The sequence below is a fragment of the Centroberyx gerrardi genome, chromosome 11, assembly GCF_048128805.1.
Source record: "Centroberyx gerrardi isolate f3 chromosome 11, fCenGer3.hap1.cur.20231027, whole genome shotgun sequence".
Lineage (NCBI taxonomy): Eukaryota > Metazoa > Chordata > Actinopteri > Beryciformes > Berycidae > Centroberyx > Centroberyx gerrardi.
In genome coordinates, this window is record NC_136007.1 from 22,521,258 (window position 1) to 22,540,907 (window position 19,650).

Consider the following 19,650-nt stretch of genomic DNA (forward strand, 5'->3'; position numbering starts at 1 on the left):
CAAGGGTCTACATACGTCATCTAACAATATCCATCCGCATTTCAAAATAGTTCCCACTGCTCCAAAGCGCACTATTCCAATTTATATTTACATTATTTCAGATCAACACATTTCCTCATAAACGCCGATCAAAATAATATATCTAGACAAAAACTCAATGCTCGTAAAAACGATATTTAAATACATAATTCACGGCGGAGTAATATCGCTCTACACTGTGGCGATAGCTCCAGAACTTGCTAGAACCACAGCAACAGGAACCTTCCCCCGAGCCTCTGATTGGATGGTAACATTGTTTGTTTGAACAGCGATTGGTTGCTGTGCCACAGCATGTAATGTTTGATGACTTATTAGATATACAGTGACTTGCCTCAACCTCACCCTTTCTGGAATAACAACATATCATTCGGAATGTTTTTAGGTCACACTGAAGCTATACATCTTTGAATTTATTGAGGAACATAGAACAATTTAATTGCATGACCTAGGAGTGCCATCAAGAGCTGAGTAGCAACTAAACAAACGTGAACATGTGTCTGTTAACAGATGGAAATGTGTTTCATAAACATGTGCTACCAGCTGTTGTGACTGCAGGACTAAAGTATATGAGGCAGAGATGACACTGCTTACTGGCCTGCTTACCTACCTTCTACATCCTCTAGTTGCAACCCATGTCCACATAAGGTTACTTATTTCACAGACATGCTAAATAAAGATTTGGAATATATCCATGATTTGGCCAACCTGAAACACCAAAGCCAAATATGTAATTTGACAGTTTGATAATGGAGAATTTGCTGGCATTTGCTGATTAATTGGTAGGCCCACAATATGTCAGTCACAACTATAACACTTAAATTATGTTTCAGACTAAATAGCAAAACTATATTTAGTGCCTCAATCATTTTCTGTTACTTATTTTGCCAACTTCAGGATAGTATTTTCCACACTAGGTACCTAAATAGATTTCCGTAGATTAGCTACATTTCATTCTTGGCTTGTTGGAATCGAAGTTGTTTTAAAAGATATTACTTCAGAATAGAACTTCAGTGTGAAACTATGTCAAATGAAAGTGAGGCTGTCACAATGTAACAAATTGTGGTTAATATTGTAAAACATTTGCCTTAAATTCTGCTTATCTTGACACAGTCAGAGAGGACACTGTCAAGTCAGTGGTGCTATGAGATCAATTCGTCTGGCAGGATAAACAGCTGCAACCAGATGATCCAGATACAGTGTTGAGCCAATTTGTTCTCAGATCAGTTGGTAAAATACTGAAGCACAATCCTCACACACTCCATAAGCCTTGTAACTTTTTGTTTCCTCACAGGAGATGTTATGATTATCCCACAGCCTTACAGACATAAAGATACTTATGATCATTGTTTTTCAAAGATATCGGGATGTTGAACTTTGCGGCTTGGTCTGAACTGTTCTGTCAGTTATGAACAAACAGTCACCTTTGGTTATTTGTAGATGATAAAATGTGATCTTAGTTTCAGACTGTTGCTATCTTCCTTGTTAATCTCTTCATTTCTCCTAAAGCACAATGCTTTTGTTCATTACATTGTCAATATGAGGTTATTCACAGGAATAGGCTTGATAATATTCCTATGATTATCTAGGTTAAACTATGCCTGCACGTGACACCAGTGCCCTGCTGTCACTGACACATTACCTGAAATGGAAAACTGGACAAAGGCTACATGCATAGAGCTTAATTTAAAGGTCAGACAAGGATTTTCGTTTGGACTAGAAAGTTTGTCATTGAATGTTTCCGGGGTCAAAGCGATCCAACTAAGCAAACATCCATACCTTACACTGAGGGCAATGAGTGGTCTGTGATTTAGGTCAGTGGGTCCCAAAGTGGGGTGTGGGGACCAACAGGGGTCCTGAGGAGGTCCCAAGGGATCCCCAGCAAAATAATGATAGTTTTAATTTCCCTTTCACTTCATTACCTACCAGTTCTGATCAGAGATTTGACCTCCCACTGTTATCTTCCACCTTCATTACAGACTTATAGAATTATGGGATTCTAAACTAAACTGGATCGAAGAGTAAAAACCCTCTCAGATGGTGGGGGGGTGGGGGGGGGGCTCTGGGACAAAAACCTCAACACAAATGGGGGTCTGCAGCCTGGTGGGTTTCTATTTGTGGGTCCTTGTGAGACACGATAAAGTTTGGAAAGCCCTGATTTAGGTCACAGCATTCCCACCCCCACCCTCTGTCATATGACACCCAACACGTGATACACAACGTCGGTCCTCTCCAGCACAGAGCCGCACTGCTGGCTCAACTGGTTCAGTTCAGCCTCTGAGGAATGTGTTTGTGTAAGTCTGCTGTACTTTGCCCTGCCCTCACTGCGAAGAAGGTGTTGTCTAAACATGTTCCAGGAAAAAACGTCTTTTCAGCAGAACCCAGGTGCATTCAGCCTGCGCTGGAAATGATCACGTGAAATCAAAGTGCTCATGGAGACAACAAGTTCAACGTTATAAGTGTGTCTTTCTGTGGGAATACCGACCCTTGAATTTGATTGACGTATTTATTCAATGATCCCATCAATCAAACAGTGAATGGGCACAGGCTTATCAATGTAAATGCGACCGTAGGAGTGTTTTATCAGTGGCTGGACTTTGTTTAGGGCCTATTGATCTAGGACGGTGATTGAGTACGTAGGTGGGACTGGGACATGGTGATTCCACGTCAACACGTTTCACAGGAAATGGGTCACACCAGTCTACAGCTTTTAACCAGAATTTTCTCGACGTTTGGTGAAACCGAACCTCGAAACCATTGCGTAAGAATAAATTAGATGCCACTTGAAGAATGCAGAAATGATATGCACTGGTTTGTTTGTCTCCCTACAGGATGGATCTTGTGAAACACACCGGCTGCTGCCACTGTGGGGCTGTCAGATTTGAAGTCTGGAGTTGCCCAGACCTTCACGTTTTTCACTGCAAGTATGGGCTAAACACACAATATAGGCTAATAAAACCCCTCTCAGCTGTTCTATAATAGCTTATCTCAACTTATTTCTTAAAGGCAGTGACACATTTTTGTACTAAAAAGCAAGAACGTGTTCAATAAATCTTCTGTTCGTAATTAATAATAAGTTGTAATCTTCCGCCAAGCAATATAGTTCTTTCACAGTAGCTTAACAAAGGACTAAGCGACACTTAGCGACTAAGCACCGGTAGTTTTGAGTTTCGGTTAACGCATTCATATTTAAACCGAAACTATCTGTTTTCTAAACTCATGAAACAGATTTCAAACAGAATGTCATTCAGGCAGTAAGAACTGATTCATGTTTCTTTCTCCAGCTGTAGCATTTGCACCAAGAAGCAAAACCATCATTTCATTGTGCCAAAGAAACAATTCACACTCTTACAGGTAAGGAAAGTAAACATGTAACAAGCAAAAATAATGATCCAATACAGAAATGATGATGGTGCTCTTAAGTGCTATTCCAGTTATCTTGATCTTGTTATGCCCTTCTCTCCCATCTCAGGGGTCTGAAAATCTGACCACGTACACATTTAACACACATGTTGCCAAACACAGCTTCTGTAAAACATGTGGAGTTCAGAGTTTCTACACCCCACGCTCCAACCCTGATGGATATGGTAAGTATGAGCACTAAGTTGACACAGAACACTCACACCATCACCCCTTCGTAAACTTCTTCCACCACTCTGTGTTGTTTATTCCAACACACGACTATCTAGGCCATTCTCCATGAGGGACATCCAGCTTCTCTTAATGGACTATTCATAGTGTACTTGGTTCAGTGAATTAAGGCAATGAGCAACATGTGTTCAGTATCGGAATGAAGGGCCTATGTGAGATATTAGTAATGTCAGGGAAACAACAAACCACCCATGGCAAACATCACACTGCATTAGTGAACCTGTAAAATCAACATGTTACTGGAATGTTTACACCAAAACATGGAGACAGGGACTGTTTTTTCCACATGCAAAACACTGAGCTAGCCTTTGTTGCTGTTGTTCTCCCCTCCCCAGGCATTGCCCCTCACTGTCTGGATCCAGGCACTGTGCGCAGCGTTACAGTTGAGAAGTTCTGTGGTGAGAAGTGGGAAGAAAGCGTGCAAGCTCACAAGAGCATCAGAGACATGTCTAGACCTGTAGTGGATACACAGCCGAGAGAAACGGGCCCAGAATAACACCACTGCAAGATAACAATCAATCTGAGTTTTAATCAGCAGTATACCATGAACATTATACAGTATTTCCAACAGTCTTTTAAATAATAAATTCCTCTCCAAGGTCAAAAATTAATTAAACCGTAGTGTTGTTTTTTTGTTCAGTGTAATGACTAGAAACAATAAGGTAAAGCAGTAAAGCTGTTCTTGTCCCACAAGGAGCAAATGGCATCAGAAGTCCACAGTTTATTATTCCTGCAAACTTGTTATTAACCCAGTGAAGTGAAAGATACTTGTGAAGACATAAGAACAATATATTCACATTAGCCGAAAATATAGGTTTTTCTTTGTGATAACATTATGCAGATAACTGTCATAGGTAGAAAAGGCAAAATTTAGATCCCCACATTTGTTCAAAAAATGTCTCAACCCATAACAAATTTGTAAGTTCATAATTTCTTTACTAACATTACAGCATTGTTTGACAAATTCAGGCTACTATAGCCTGCTAAAGTATTAAAGGAGGTAAATTCTATTCATTGTGTGCAAAACAGCTCTTCTGATCCAATCCTACAATTAGGAGGAATGGACTACAGTGTCTGGCTGCAGCCAGACTCTCTTTACAGAGTAACAATCAGTGCATTCAAATGTGGCTGAGACAGACTCTAATAGATCTTTAGGTTCCTTGGTCCTTGTGGGATCATTTGGAACGTGTTGACGAGCATGTAACGTGAAAAGAAGATGTAGAGGTAGCGAAACCACAGGAGTTGAGTGCGATGACACAGCATGGCCCCCTGACAAGGAGAAAGAGGGTTGTTTGAGAGACTGCAGCCTGTAACACAATATTATGAGATCTCTATTGTCATTCAAACTCATTCTGATGCTCACATGTATTTATTTGTTTAATGTAGAGTAACTGGATTCCAACCAGAGACATCATTTTGAATCTCAACACCTCTCTAACATTCATGCACGGTGAACTTAATCGCAACCTAATGCTTTTGCTTCTATCCAGTTATACACTGGTTACAACGTGCTAAAAACGCGCTCTAATAGTAGAAGTGACATGGCTAGTTATTTGGAGGCTCACCTTGGCTTGCCTGTAGCCCTGTGAGCCTATAATACAGCAGAGGCATGAGGAGGAGAGCCAGCTGAGCGGGAGCTCCAGGAGGGAGAGGTACTTTCTGAGGAGGCCAACGGTCACCAGGGACAGCAAACAGCAGCCTGGGAGAACAGACACAGACCCAGTTAGCGGTTAATGCTATTTACTGCTCACTACCTCAACAAACAACTATCTAGGACATTCTCCATGTGGCACGCCCAGGCTGTTCATGGACTACATTGGTGTTGTAGTTGACTGATATGAGGACTATTAGTACTACATGGGAGTTGGAGGGCTTAATGTGAGATACTTGTAACATCAGGAAAACGACAAAGCCACTGTAAAAACATCATGTTGCATTATTGAGCATGGACTTTCAATATATTACTTTTATTGTTGTCATGAAACAGAAAACTGGATAATACTTCATGCAGCAAGAGTTCAGGGGGCAGACGAGGCTTTAGGAAAGCTGCTGGTAATGAGCAGGGAGCCTCGCTGCACAGCCAGGCGAAGAGGCTTACAATCACGTTGGGGCTTAAATCTCTGCCCCATGCCCCAAGAGGCTGTGGTGAGAGCCAATCAAACAGGCGAGGTGTGAAGGCTAGGCCACTCTATGGCAATGTCTAACCAACGAGCAAGGTGAACTACAGCATCGCTGTTTTTAAAAGCGCTCATTGTAGGCTAAAGGCCAAAAACCAGGCCGATCCATTGTCCTAAAGAAAGAGTTGTGTTCCCTGAACTCCTAAAGGAGGAAGTCTCAGTACTGATGAGATGGCGCTGTCTTCCTGCTATTCAACAAGAGAGTGCGACAATATGAATCTCCTACATGGTTCTCTACTGTGCGTCATTATCATCAGGCAGTCGACACAAACCTTCATGTGTGTGTGCTCTACGGGCCGGTGTGTTTACCAGAGCTGCGAAGTGATGAGCTGGAATTCAGCTCTCAACTCTGTCCTACTTTTACTTTTACTCTCTTTTCTTATGGCAGGAATGCTATGAATAATCAAAAACTCCACATGTGCATCATCATAAGCCACAAGCTTTCAGCAACCGAGAATAAGATTTCAGTATTACTGAACAGGTTTTGGGAAGAAATTAAAATAGAAATTGAGAGAGAATCTGATTAAGTGTGAACATCAAAATGGATGCCTAGACAGAGATACAGAGATTTCAACATCTGCCAGCGAGTTTAAAACTTTGAACTATTTGGAACGATGACGCCATGTAGAGTTGGAGGGCATAAAGATAAAAAAGATAAGTGTGAGCATTGACTGGAAAAACACAAGCTTGTCTGTTGCCTGGCATCAGTGTTGCTGTTGTTCCTGGTATACAACTAGCTTCACACTGCCACCACCAGACCAGAATGTGTCACGGAGACACAAAACTCTTAAAACTGACGAACAGCAGAGGGTGCTGTATATTAACAAAACTACTCTGAACCACTGGTTGCTTTCCTGGGTTCTCAAGTATGTAAACTATAGACTTTCATTTCAGGATGCCATTTACACCAGGAAGGATCACTGAGTATTTCCACTGGGACAACTGGGGTTGAGTTCCTTGACATTAGCGTTACTGATTCACTTCCCTTGGCCAGATTTTCCCAGCTGGACCTGTGACTCAAACCAGTGACCCTCTGGTCGCAAATTTTGCAGATATAACCTTATTAAAATTTTTATTTCAATAGTCTAATCAACTGAGCAAAAGTGGGGGCTTCAAACCTACCATCAGGTACTTGACCAGTGGAGCCGAGATGGCTGTAGGTAGAGAAAAGAAGAATATTACTCACTGGAAAATAAAGACATAAACAATGTTGTCAGAACAGAAATGATTTAGCTTTAGGGGTTTGTGTTGGCGAGTTAAAAAAAAAAAAAAAAAAGGCCAGGGTGTGATGGTCCCCCTTGCCAATATGTCACTGCGAGATTAAAGGTTCGGCGTCAATGGTAAGAAGTCAACAACCGGAAACCCTCAAGAATGGCCGAGCAGTGCTGCAGCTGAGCAAATGTTATATATCTACTGTTATGTGTGTTATTGGATCCTGTTGTGTTCAGTGGCGGAGGGTTCCTGGAACTGCGGCAACAGCATGTTGATTTGTTAGAATGAATTATCATGTGCTTCTCATTATAACTGGAGGCGTGTCTAGACGCTCGGTATCACATTTTACACTTAATACAGTGACGCTCCTTCACATCTGGGTCAGAAGACAAGTCTTTACTCCAAACTCTCATGCAAGACTCAATCCAAGATGGTCGAAAATACAGAAAGCTTCCCACATTCACGTACACAATAGCTGTTGTTAAAACATGGGCGAAAATAAAAACCAAAAGAGCAAACCCTTGAGATTTAGCACACTGGAACTAGTTCACATCCCCTCTGGGTTCCAGCCTGATGGGAATCATGAGATGTGATTTGGAGAGCCCACCTCTTATCAACAGATGAGGCCTGGAGATGGGCAGGGTGCCAGGGAGGCTCAGCGAGGGAGAAGACCACGACTAACACGCCAGACAATTAAGGCATCGGCGCAACATGGGGACTCGCTCCACTGCGACATACACATCATTATGAAAAACTCCAAAACAATTTTTTTTTAACCATCGGTCTGATGCAACTGGCTCGGTTTGGCCTCTCCAAACCAGAGCTGCCCTCCCACCTCACCGCCTCGGGGACATGAGTTACTGCGGCTCTCTGAGAGCGGGCCGGCTGCCTCTCTTGGATGACCTCTCAGCTATGTAACAGACCAATTCTGAAAAACACTGTGTGTGTGTGTGTGTGTGTGTGTGTGTGTATGTGTGTGCGTCTTTGTGGGGAAACATTTGGAGAGGAGGGTGCTGATGTGTGCCTGAATGTTTCGTGTTTTATAACTGTGGAGTCTATGAATGCAGCCTAAAGGGCTGGTTTCTTGGTGCATGTGTAAGCCACAGAATAGCCTTGAGGATGCCGTGTCTTTAAAATAAAGGTTTTTTTAAAAAAAATCTGCTTTCTGATTTCAAAACCGTAAAGTTCAGTTGGTACCTGACCGCTTTGTGGATGGCTACGTGATTGGCATGGCCGCTCACTCCTCTTCCATCGAAGGTCAGCACCTGAAACAACAAAATATCTCACTGTGCTGGTGGAAAGCCAGAATCTGGGGATCCAAAAGTGAATTTAAATAAACACATGCAAAAAGAGAGAGAGAGATTTGTCTAGGGTTAATGGAAGGGTTTCTGTGTGTCTGACAGTGGAGCTGCTTGGCAGCTGACAACTGATATTTAAAAGCCTTTTTCTGCGTGCATGCTTGCACACCAGAGGAAGCAAGGGAAAAAAAATCAGGTCAAAGGGAAAGAAAAAGTGCTTGACTAAAGAAATGGCATTTGCTAAGCTCAGGCGTATTCTACCATGACTATGTTTCTGCAATCAAACATGAAGGAAAGACATCAACCACCACCCATTCTAAATAACCCATGAACTTGGTGTTACAAGTTGGACTTGAATCCCTCAAGTCTCTTTGCTCCAGCTGGCGTATGTACCGAGAAGCAAAGCAAAGTTTAGTCAACATATTAAAAAACCCAAGAGTAGGAAAATACGAACTACTTTTCACATAACATTGCTTGTTACCTCTGTATATAATAATGCCATGTATCTTTCTTCGATGTGAAAAAGGTGTTTTTGTGTGACTTTGAAATCCGATACTTCTCTAGTCTCCTTTCCAATGTAGACTAGAGGCATATCTTTGCTGGTAAGCCATGGCAGGATGGGAGGAGGCAGCTAAGTGTGTTTGTCATCTTTGATAACAAAAACAGATCAGCAACTAGAGGACAGAAGCATCAAGCTGTTTGGTCTGTGGAGAGCTGCGAGCATCCTGCTGTGTTCCTCCTCCATCATCTCTCCAAAAGAACTGTGGGTGCTACTGCAGCTTTTTGTTGTTCGCAGTTGTTTGTTTTTCACTGCTACTGCTGCTGTGCTTTCTTGTTTTTCACAGCACTCGACTATTTGTGTCCTTGTGGAGACAGAGCAGATGAAAACGGTTTGATTCTAAATTTGCCACATTCCTCCCAGCTAATAATGTGGAACCTCATTGGGGCCGATAAGGATCTCTGTGTAAACACAGAAATTGAATCCAAACTTTCTACTGCAGCAGAGGCCATTCCTCCTGGTTCTGGGGGAGGCTCAAATACAATTTGGACTAAACAAAAGGCGAAAAGGAGGCGGACATGGTCTGCTCATGGTTATTATGAAGACCACAGTGCAGCCAAGATAATGAGCTAGGGAACTGTGGTGCCAAAACTGATGTCATGCACAAATGATTTAAAAAAAAAAAACAACATATGGATTTCTTGCCCAGAATGGCTGCATGAACGTGTGAGAAAATAGCAAAAACGGGGAAAGAGAGCGTTAACATCAGATGAGAAGTGACAGCAGTGTTCAGTAAAGATCGTACCATGTTGAAGGAGTGAGTTCTTATGTGCTTGGCGATTAGAGAAGAGGCCAGTGAGATGCTCCATTCTGCATTGGGGTCGTCTGGAAGTTTTCTGGAAGGGAAAGAAAGGACTCTGGTTATTTACGGTATTAAAACAGCGTGTTACTGAGATATTGGACTACTGTACATGTAATGTACACAGGCCTGAATTGCATCCTCCATTCCAATTTCAAGAGCGTTCTGTTAAGTTTGTTGTCTGTTTCTCAGGCTGAGTAATCTTATTCCTTTCCTAGCAACAGATCTCTGCGAAGTGCAGATTTAACCCGGCCTTTGAAAAAGGGCTCTTGTGGAATGCAAACACCAGGGAGTGCTGGGAAGTCCGGAGGTGAAGGGTCGGAAGGGCCTTAGCATCCTGTTCATCTGAAACTACAGCCCAGGGACAACACAGAGTAGACATCACACACTGCGCTGTATGCAGCATCGCTCACTGACAAAAAAACATAGCTGCTATTTATCTGTTTAGTTTTCCCTGGCTCTCCATCCCTCCCTCATCTAACTCAGGAGGCATCAGCCACTAAGAAAGGGAGACTTAAATGGATGTATAAAACCACTGGAACACAAGACAGTGGAAGTATTAAACTGAAAAGATCAGTAGGGGAGTGTGTGTGTGTGTGTGTGTGTGTGTGTGCTGGGGAGGGTGGTGTGTGTGAGGGGGGCTGGGGTTGATGAGATAAGGAGACAGATCAATATCATGAAGTGTTGTAAGTTTGGACATGGGTGGTGTGAGTGATAGTGTGTGTGTGTGTACAGAGTGGGGGTGGGGGTGGGGGGGGGGGGGCGGGTGGGGAGTGAACAGTTGTCCCACCTCCCCCCCTTAGTTCCCAACAATGAGCCAGGACAGTTGAGCCAGAGGATGGAAGTGATGGATTAGGCCGCAAATCTAATGGGTGCCAGTGGTGTGGGGGGGGGTCAAGCTTGGGGGTGGGGGTGTGTGTGTCACAGGGGTGGGGGCAGTGGGAGGTGGGGCTGGGGGTCGGGGTTCAGAGATAGTTTAAAACGGTCTGTCATGGGAGTGAATGCACTGCTGTGACAATTTGATAACATATTGGTCATTTTTTCCCCCTCAGTTTAAAATGCAACACTTTTTGTGGAATCACATCTAATATAGTGTTAAATCCTGGTCATTTTGCTACAATTAAAAAACAAGAGCCTAAGGAGATCATTTCTCTGTGCTTGAGACAGAGAGAACTAATAAAAACCAGTAGAGCCTTTTGTGAGAGTCTGGCCATGGAGCATTAAATGACACCAAGATATAAACTAATACCATATTAATTTCTCAGCTTGGATCTACTGTAGGCCTATCAGTTTGGGTTGTTTTTCGCCCATGCACTTATTTATTTATTATGTCTAAAAAGAAGTTTCGCCTTACAGCTTGACAACCGTAGCTAAGCAAAAGCGAGCGAGGAGGGGAGAAAAAAAGAAAAATGAGCCAAAGATATAAGACACCTGACCTTTCTCAAGCAGGATGCAGGCAGAGTGTCGGCTTCACTATGGCAACAGTGCAAAATGTCCTAGAGTAACCTCCCCAGCCCCCCTTTGTAGCTTTGCATGTGGACGTCTAATTGCTTGCAGGCATCTGTATGCAGTTGTTGAACTTTGGCCCAGTAAGGGGATTCTGTGTGTGTGTGTGTGTGTGTGTGTGTGTGTGTGTGTGTGTGTGTGTGTCAGAGAGGGCTTGTTTAGTCTGGTCACATGGACCACAGGCCTCTGGAACTGCCAGACTTCTGTCCACACAGCCCAGATTATATGTCCTGCTGGGAACGGCTGAGATGCCACTACATGCTGACATTACGCCCACAATATCCCACTGTAATAAGGCAGTTACAGCTACAATAACAACAGCGCACACACATCTTGTTACATACACATCTACAGAAGTCTGCGGTTGCATCAAGGCTTATACAATTTGCGGGTTTTTGCCAATTTCCCCTCGCGATGGGAAATAAACAATCATGAAAATAATGCAGCTATACTAATCGACACAATGTGAGCCTCGTAGACAAAAGAGCAATCCATCCAATGTGATAAAATGACAGTTTGTCGCTGGCTGCCGGGCTCGGTTAAAGAGAAATGCAAGTGTTTTGACTGTGCGTAAGCCAATCTGTGGTGACAAGTGTGCAACTAGGGTAAGAACACAGCCAGGGGTCAGTGGCAGGGCTGGAACATCTCACCACTATTTACCGTCCCTGGCCACTTGCTTATAAATCAGCCAGGGCTATTTTCACCTCTGATCAATGCATAATTAAACCTAATGTGGGGAGGAGGCGGCGATTGCTGCTGTCCTTTTCCCACTGGAAACTACTGCTGTTTACAACTCTCTGATCCACTGGTACAAATAATTATCCTGATCCTAAGTTTTAAATTCCGATTAGCTTCCAAGTAAAGATTTTATAATTATACCTCAAGTATATTGTCGGGGACAACATCCAATTATTAAATCAGTAACAAATGAGGCAGGGAGATACAGAGGCAGAGAGAGAGAGAGACTTCAGTTCAGCCCAATGGATAATGTAATTAAGAGGTGGAATGGATGGATTTGTGCAGTGAGCAGCTCTAATGGTGAGCAGGGAGCGGACGGAGGTCAAGCCAGTGCAAGTGGAGGGGCAGCGGAGCGTGCTCAGATTGGGCCTGATCACAAAGGCCCCAACATGCACCGGGGCCCCAGATACTGTCAACACAGCTGTCCTATTCAGCGCGCATTAAAGGGAAAATCCTATTTTAAAACAGAATTCACATGTTATTCCTGTCATCTTGGAGAGCTAAGTCTACATTCGCGGAGGTGAGGGAGTCTCACCCGCAGCTGTCATCGAGAAACACTTCCTACACTGCAAAGAATCTCAACGAGTCATTTAGTATTGAGTATTAAAATCTTTTTTTCCTCTGAAAATATGTGAAAAATATCTGCCAGTGGAGTGAGATAATTGTACTTGTTTCCAATGCAGTTTCACCTGTTTTGAAAATTGTCTTTAAACAAGTGACAATATCTTGAAATAAGGTCGGTCACACTAAAATGTGAAATTATCAAAGTCGACTGCCAGATTTTCACTTGTTTAAACACAGATAAACAGAGAGAAACAAAGACTTTCGACGGATTCATTTTGCAGTGTAAAGACAAATCCAGTAACAAGTGAGTAGGAGACCAACTTTGCAGTGATTTTCCAGGACATGACACATTTCCTGGTTAGTAAGTGTTTGTCTTACAATGACATACATCCCTACTTGATTGTGAAAATTCAACCAAACACTTTGGAGTCTACAAACAAAGAAGAATTGAGCCATGGTTCTCTGGTTTCTAACTTTAAGAGAGTTTTTCATTTTCACAGCTATTGTTTCTGTTTTAGGTTTGACATTCACTTTAAACTTTGTCTGGGGGTCACTGCAGGCCACAAGCTGCAACTATAAACCAAACACCAAGGGAGAGGTTGATGAATCATTTGGGTAATGTATGACTTAGGATTTCTACACAAGAGTTTGGCAAAACAACTTAAAGGAATGGTTCACCACCAAAACGGAAATTCAGTCATTATCTGCTCATCCCCATTGCAGTGGAAACTCCACTGAAAACACACAGGGAGTTAGCCCCTGTAGTTCCACCTCAGCCTTCTCCCAAACTATTCCAGTTAACAGGGCCATGTTTTTACAGCTCAGAAAAAAGCAGAAAATGTTTTGTAGCCAAACGACTGCACTGCAAATCCAAAAGTCATTATCTCTTATATTTGACACCCTCTGACACCCTGCAGCACTCTGGCGGATGAGTCTGCTTGCTACTGTAAAATATAGAGATAATAAAGGAAATATTGGACTTTTGGGCCCACAGTGCAATTGTTTGGCTATAAAACACTTGGATGATGCTGCACAAGCTATTTGGAAAAAATTGATGGACATTTTTTTTTTTTTTTTGGAGCTGCAAAAGATTGTTAACGTCAATAGTTTGGGAGAAGGTGAGATGGAGCTACAGGGGCTAACTCACTGTGTGTTTGGTGGTCCTACCAACTTCACTGGAGTTTCCACTGACATGGGACTGAGCAGATAATGACTGAATGTTCATTTTGGGGTGAACTATTCCTTTACGATGAACAACTCAATGAAAATATAAATGCACACACATTGGATCGCCCTCTCCCATTTAAAGGCTGTCTGTTCAAGGATAATTAGTATTTACTAGACAAAATAACATGCAATATCTATTACTTACATATACATTCAGAGCTGCTCAATTTCGTACAACTAATTAGACTTCACATGCAACAACACATCAATTGCAACAACGCAGTGGTACCCAACTGAAAGGAAATATTCCTGTTTAGAATGTATATTTGAACTCTGTGTTGCAGAAGGATGTACGGGGGCTGTGGATGCATGTGATGTGATGATTGGTGGGACGGCAGACGCCTTTTGTTACCACTCAAACAGAAACCTCACACAGGAGCTGAGTCACGGTCAAACACATTCCTGAGGCAGCGAAACAGCCACATACAGTAGATGGATGTAAATCTAATCTAAGGCCATTCTGTGTAAACTACACTTAGAACAAATTTCTCTCTGTGACATGAAGCACTGCTCACCATTGTGCGTCTGAGTTGTAAACATGAAAAATGGACAGGCCACCAACCGTCGGGGACGGCATCTTTTTTTCTGTGCGCGCACATTAAAATGACAAATAAGACAAACAGGCAGAGGTCAGGTCAAGGATGTACATCTGCACATACTTGGATGGAGACGGCGAGAACAAAGCCAAACTGTGGCTAGCCGTTTACAGACACACAAAGAGAAAAACAGATCAGAATGACCTACATTGGAAGTGCTCAGAGCGGTGCCAAAATGTATCCCACAGTCCTTGGCAGTTGGCTTCAGCAGACATGGGAAGAAGAGGCGGGGCGGAGCAGAGGGAGAGAGAGAGAGAGAGAGAGAGAGAGAGAGAGAGAGAGAGAGAGAGCGGCGAGAGGGGGAGAGCGAGGCTGAGAGTGAGTGGGGCTGGGGTTCTCAAAGAGCAGATTAGGTGTGTGTTTTTGGGCAAACAACAAAATACACAGGAGGGGAAAATGGGCTGCACTCCAGTTCAGCAGAAACGCAGACAGCGCTAAGATCAAAGTTCAGCCATGTTCTGTGTGCACAAGATGATAAAATGGTGAAGTCTGTGTGTGTATGTGTGTGTGTGTGTGTGTGTGTGTGTGTGTGTGTTTAAAACACCGCACCAACAATGTTCTCTGGGGCAGACAATCTGGGCAGGCTGCCAGCTTATTATTGCGAGTTCCAGGTTAGTGGCAGAGTTCATACGGCACTCCTGGTGAGCCAACGTGTAGAAACTCACGTGTAGGCAGCCCCGAGCTTCTCAGAAACTCAAAACAAGTTCTAGTAAAGCTGCTGGGCTGATCCACAGAAAAAAATCCCCCTTTTCAATATCACCTTTTGCCACTACTGTCTCTGTAACTTGACCTTGCCAATAGCCAGAGCCAGGAGACTGAAAGCCGTGCAGCTGCATCAACACAACAAAACAAAATAAAGTAGAAAATAGAGATAGACCGAGTTCCGCAAGTATTTGGACGCTGACAGTTGTTGGATGTTTTGGCTCCGACAAAACGATTATGAGGTTCAAGTGCAGCTTTAATTTGGAAGTATTTACAGCTATATTGAATGAATAGTTAAAGAGCTACAGCCATTTTTGCACATGATCCCTGACATTTCACAGTACCAAAAGTATTTGGAAAGTAGTATTTTTTTCATTTGCTGTCCAAAATTCTTATTATGTTTTGTTCATTTAGTTCAAAATGACTCTGAGACACTATCAAGTATGTGACTGGGGTACATGAGAGCAAGTAAACAAGTCAGAGTTATCAATCTGGCTTTGAACTGTCATGTTCCTGCTACACAGCTTCCAGACTGGAATGTGCAACCGTTTTCTCCCCACTAATTTTCCGACAGAGCTCCACGGGAAAATTGTCGGGGAGAAACCGAAGCAGACTGACGCAGTGTGGCATCCTTCATTTCATCCTCTACTTCTGACAAGCAGACAAGCTCGAAAGTTCCCCAAAATGAGAAACACTGATACAAGGTAAATAGACACCTTGGTATGTAACCTGTAATTGACCTATAAATCATCAGGCAAGTATGTAGTCTGTAGGAAAGTTACCAGTAGCTACTGGTGAATGTGGGACTGTGGTTGGGAGAAAGTAGCACCAAAATGCATGTATTGAATTTAGGAATGGAAAAGAAAAGTTTAAAATGTCACTGTTGAACAGGTTACCCTAATTAGCAGGCAATCGCCTAACCCTAACCCCCTCACAGTTACCCAAAAAGTACCCAATTTCCCCATGGGGATAACTGAAGTTTCATTTCATCATCTTGAAACATATGCAAACAGTTCAGTGCTGCAAACATTATACGTTGCATCATCTTCAAACTTTATATTTCCAATAAGTATGACCGTCTAGGCTTTTAAAATAGGTATGATATAGATATAAATCACATGAACCACACATAAATCTGCCATTTAAACAATACTTGTGGGAAATCTCTCTACTAAAACTTTTCCAGGTTCTTTAAAACTACACTTCTATACATTCTCAGGACCACATGAAAAATATGCAACCAGTCTGTAAACCTAAAATAACAAATGATCACCAAACAGATCACCAACAGTAGATAGATAGATAGATAGATAGATAGATAGATAGATAGATCGATAGATCGATAGATAGATAGACAAATGAACAGATAAATCAAATGTCAGCTTGGAATCCAGGGCTGCGTCCGGGGGCACGGTGTCCCGCAGGGCAGACCTCTCAATGCCTCTGAGGCCTGATCATTTATTGCCCCTGTGACACAGAGGGCCAATACATCAGGCCGGGCCGGCTCGGCTCTGTTGTGCTGAGAATGGGAGGGTGTGATTTGTGGTCGACTCACTATTTGTTCTGATAGACACTGGGGGCTCCGTGGGGGGGGGGGGGGGGGGGGGGTTGGGTAGGGGACTGATGGGCTCCAACATGCTGGGCTCTGATTCCTGAACCCAAGTCTTATTTGTCAGGTTCACTTTTCTTTACTATTAGCCTCATTTACAAATAATGTGGAGAGCCAACAATGCACATGCCCATCCTGCACATATGATGTGAATTTGTGAATCCGTGAATATTCAACACAGCAAAAATTCTTTCAAGCCAAGATGAGTTCTGTATTGGCACAATAAAAAAAAAAACTGTATCTTTATCTTCAATATGTTCTATTTGTTGTATTATATTTGATATATTCTTTTTGTTGTGATTATTTATTGTATTTAGCGATGCACTGATATGGTTTTTGAAGCCAATACCGATATCCGATATTTTCCCACCCATATCAGCCGATACCAATATGCATTTTGTACAAATCTTTTTTGCAGGTGCAAAACAGGTTAAGCTTTTCAGACATGCCTATCTTAAGATAATTAAGTGTTTTTTAGTTTTATTCTGTTGCTAATTTGCCACGCTAAAATGCCAATTCCACAATCGACCAAATATCGGGCCGATACTGATATTGCTTTTTAAAGCTGATATCGGCCGATACTGAGAGTGTGCTGATATATTGGTGCATCATAATTGTATTCTCTTCAATATGTTCTATCTGTTCTTTTCTTATCTATATATTGTATTCTTCGCAGCTGCAGTGACCCAGTTTCCCCTCGGAGATCATTAAAGTTTTGTCTTATCATGTGACTAACTTTGTGAATGTCTATGAATTGTCAGACAACCCAAATGTTGTTGTAATTTGCATGTTGTGTTTTGGACTGTGGCTTACTTATGGTCCACTATGGTGACTCTGGAGGCTGGTATCCCCAGCACGGCACAGCTGTCCAGAAGTTCCTTTTTGCGCTGAGCTCCTTGGTTGTAGTAATTTCCTGTGTAATATTTGGGTGAGAAGTTAGGACTTGGATGTTCTGTGATGAAATGAAAATGAAATTCATGTGTCATTCAAATGTCAGTGGATTCCATCTAGGCGCAATTAGAAATATTCACCAAAATATTATATATTCTAAATGAAATAAACTAAAATAAAATGCACAGATGTGGAAAGTGTTTCTCTACTAACAGCTTGAGTAGATCGGTTAAACAATACTTCCCTTTTTGAGTTTTCCAAAAGTCTGTGCTTTTGCTTTCTATTGATAGCATTTGTCCTTACTCCTGCTTGTACTCATATATTCTATCATTAATCTTAAAAGGACAGTTGAGGTTTTTAAGAAGCACATTCAATTTATCATGAACTGAGAGTTCTTTTAGTCCAGCCAAACAACCCTTGCTTGTTTTGGTTTTTGAGATGCTGGACACCGAAGCATTTTTCAAAAAGCTTGTCGGTGGTGTCATGTGAAAACCTTGTAAAATCAATTCTCTGAAAAATCACAAGCAAACATACCAAACAACTTCCTGTTTCAGAACATTCTTTACTATATGGATGAACCTAAATGTGATTTTCCACAGAAATGGTTTTAACTAGACTTATAATTATAATAATAATAATAAACTATTTGTACCCTATATCATATTTTAAAAACAGAGTTTACAAAGTGCTTTCATAATCAAATAAAAGTAAACATCATACTCATAAAACACATTGAAAGAAGTAAAAACAAAAGGGCACAACAAGATATAAAGAACAGAATAAAGGGTCTTAAACTTCGAAAATAAAATAGTCTTAAACAGCTGAACTATCCCTTTAAGAGTAGTGAGTACAATGGTATCAGTCATTTAGTCACAGCCACCCTGTCCATTACTTCCTATTGACACTAACTTTGGATGAGCAAACCTGAGGCTGATAATGGACATACAAAACTGGTAAATAAACTGTTATTTTTAAATTAAATTATTTCGTTTATATACACTAAATGCTTTTATTTACCGTGACAAAGTAAGGTTACTTCAGGGTAGTTTTGGATATCTGCTCTTTTACTTGACTAGTTCCCTTCAGTAAGTATTCTTACTTTTACTTTACTAAAATGTATCCAAAGTAACTTACTTGACAAAACATTTCACTAGGCATACTCTGTCTTTCCACCTCTGCTTCTACGTGTTTATTAATTATCTATATAGCTTATTACGTTAGTTGGCAGGGAAATAATCGGTTATTACCATACCTGGAGATAAACACAGCACATGAACACAGGCATTTAGTTCAACGAGTCTTAAAATCGTCGGCGCGAAGAACATGCATTCATCATCTGGGTGCGCAGTTACAACCAGAGCTCTGACATCAACGTCATTAGTTTGCGATGCGACAAAGTGGTTGTCTCTATTTGATAAAGATTTCATTAAATGTTTCAACGACTTTTCGAAACTTCGCCGATGTCGATAGTAAATGCATTTTATCCAAAAAAGATAGGATAAAACTATGAAGGCAGCTAGCAAAATACTCATTATTTTTGACCGTTACCGTAAACAATCCGTGTAGACCAAACTCTTGAACGCCAAAGGTTCCACAGGAAACTACATATCTGCAGTCTGTCTAAAGTGACTGCTAAATTAGTCTACATTATTCATGAATGCAATAAATATCATAACTAAATGCAACAAAGCCATTATCTGCCCACATTTAGCTCAGTTAACAACAATATTGTGCTTTGCTCCCTTGGAGTTTATGTCGTTTTCTTAGGCCACCTGTGTTTAAACTGAACTCAATAGGAGAAACGGTTATTAAATATGTTTCGATGAAAATATAGAAGAAATATGATAAAATATACAAGAATACATTCATATACTGTATATTATGTGTACCAGGAACTTTACCTTGTTTGCGGGGAAGATTTAGTTGTCACACTAGATTATCCTTACAGGCATATAAAAAATAATACTTTTAAAAATGTACGTAGTTATTAGAAAGTGACATAACAGTCTGCTCACTCTGTAAATATGCAAGTAAAATATTTCGCTGAATATACAAGTTTACACAATAATGCTAGTGCCATTTTAT

General features: G+C 41.6%; 2 protein-coding genes across 2 annotated transcripts; one reads left to right on the top strand and one right to left on the bottom strand.

Annotated features, from left to right (window-relative positions):
• The first annotated feature begins 2,445 nt into the window (after positions 1 to 2,445).
• Positions 2,446 to 4,297, top strand: cenpv (centromere protein V). Its single transcript, XM_071900799.2, has 5 exons — positions 2,446 to 2,495; positions 2,868 to 2,960; positions 3,321 to 3,390; positions 3,509 to 3,623; positions 4,023 to 4,297. The coding sequence occupies exons 2-5, from the start codon at positions 2,869 to 2,871 to the stop codon at positions 4,181 to 4,183; spliced, it is 438 nt and encodes a 145-aa protein (XP_071756900.1). The 5' UTR covers positions 2,446 to 2,495; position 2,868; the 3' UTR covers positions 4,184 to 4,297.
• On the bottom strand, positions 4,203 to 19,097 carry pigl (phosphatidylinositol glycan anchor biosynthesis, class L). The gene is made up of 7 exons (XM_071900798.2): positions 18,818 to 19,097; positions 17,488 to 17,587; positions 9,679 to 9,769; positions 8,274 to 8,341; positions 6,987 to 7,018; positions 5,253 to 5,386; positions 4,203 to 4,956 (listed from the first exon to the last, which is right to left on the bottom strand). Exons 1-7 carry the CDS (start codon positions 19,095 to 19,097, stop codon positions 4,828 to 4,830), a joined length of 834 nt encoding a protein of 277 aa, XP_071756899.1. The 3' UTR covers positions 4,203 to 4,827.
• Positions 19,098 to 19,650: the final 553 nt, after the last annotated feature.

Bases quoted from the DNA above. Each gene is read 5' to 3' on its own strand.
- cenpv (XM_071900799.2), top strand. From the start codon at position 2,869: ATGGATCTTGTGAAACACACCGGCTGCTGCCACTGTGGGGCTGTCAGA. The intron at 3,391-3,508 runs GTAAGGAAAGTA...CTCCCATCTCAG, and splicing joins AACAATTCACACTCTTACAG to GGGTCTGAAAATCTGACCAC. The intron at 3,624-4,022 runs GTAAGTATGAGC...TCCCCTCCCCAG, and splicing joins CTCCAACCCTGATGGATATG to GCATTGCCCCTCACTGTCTG.
- pigl (XM_071900798.2), bottom strand. From the start codon at position 19,097: ATGAGTATTTTGCTAGCTGCCTTCATAGTTTTATCCTATCTTTTTTGG. The intron at 5,387-6,986 runs GTAGGTTTGAAG...CTGTTCTCCCAG, and splicing joins CACTGGTCAAGTACCTGATG to GCTGCTGTTTGCTGTCCCTG. The intron at 4,957-5,252 runs GTGAGCCTCCAA...TCTCCTTGTCAG, and splicing joins AGGGCTACAGGCAAGCCAAG to GGGGCCATGCTGTGTCATCG.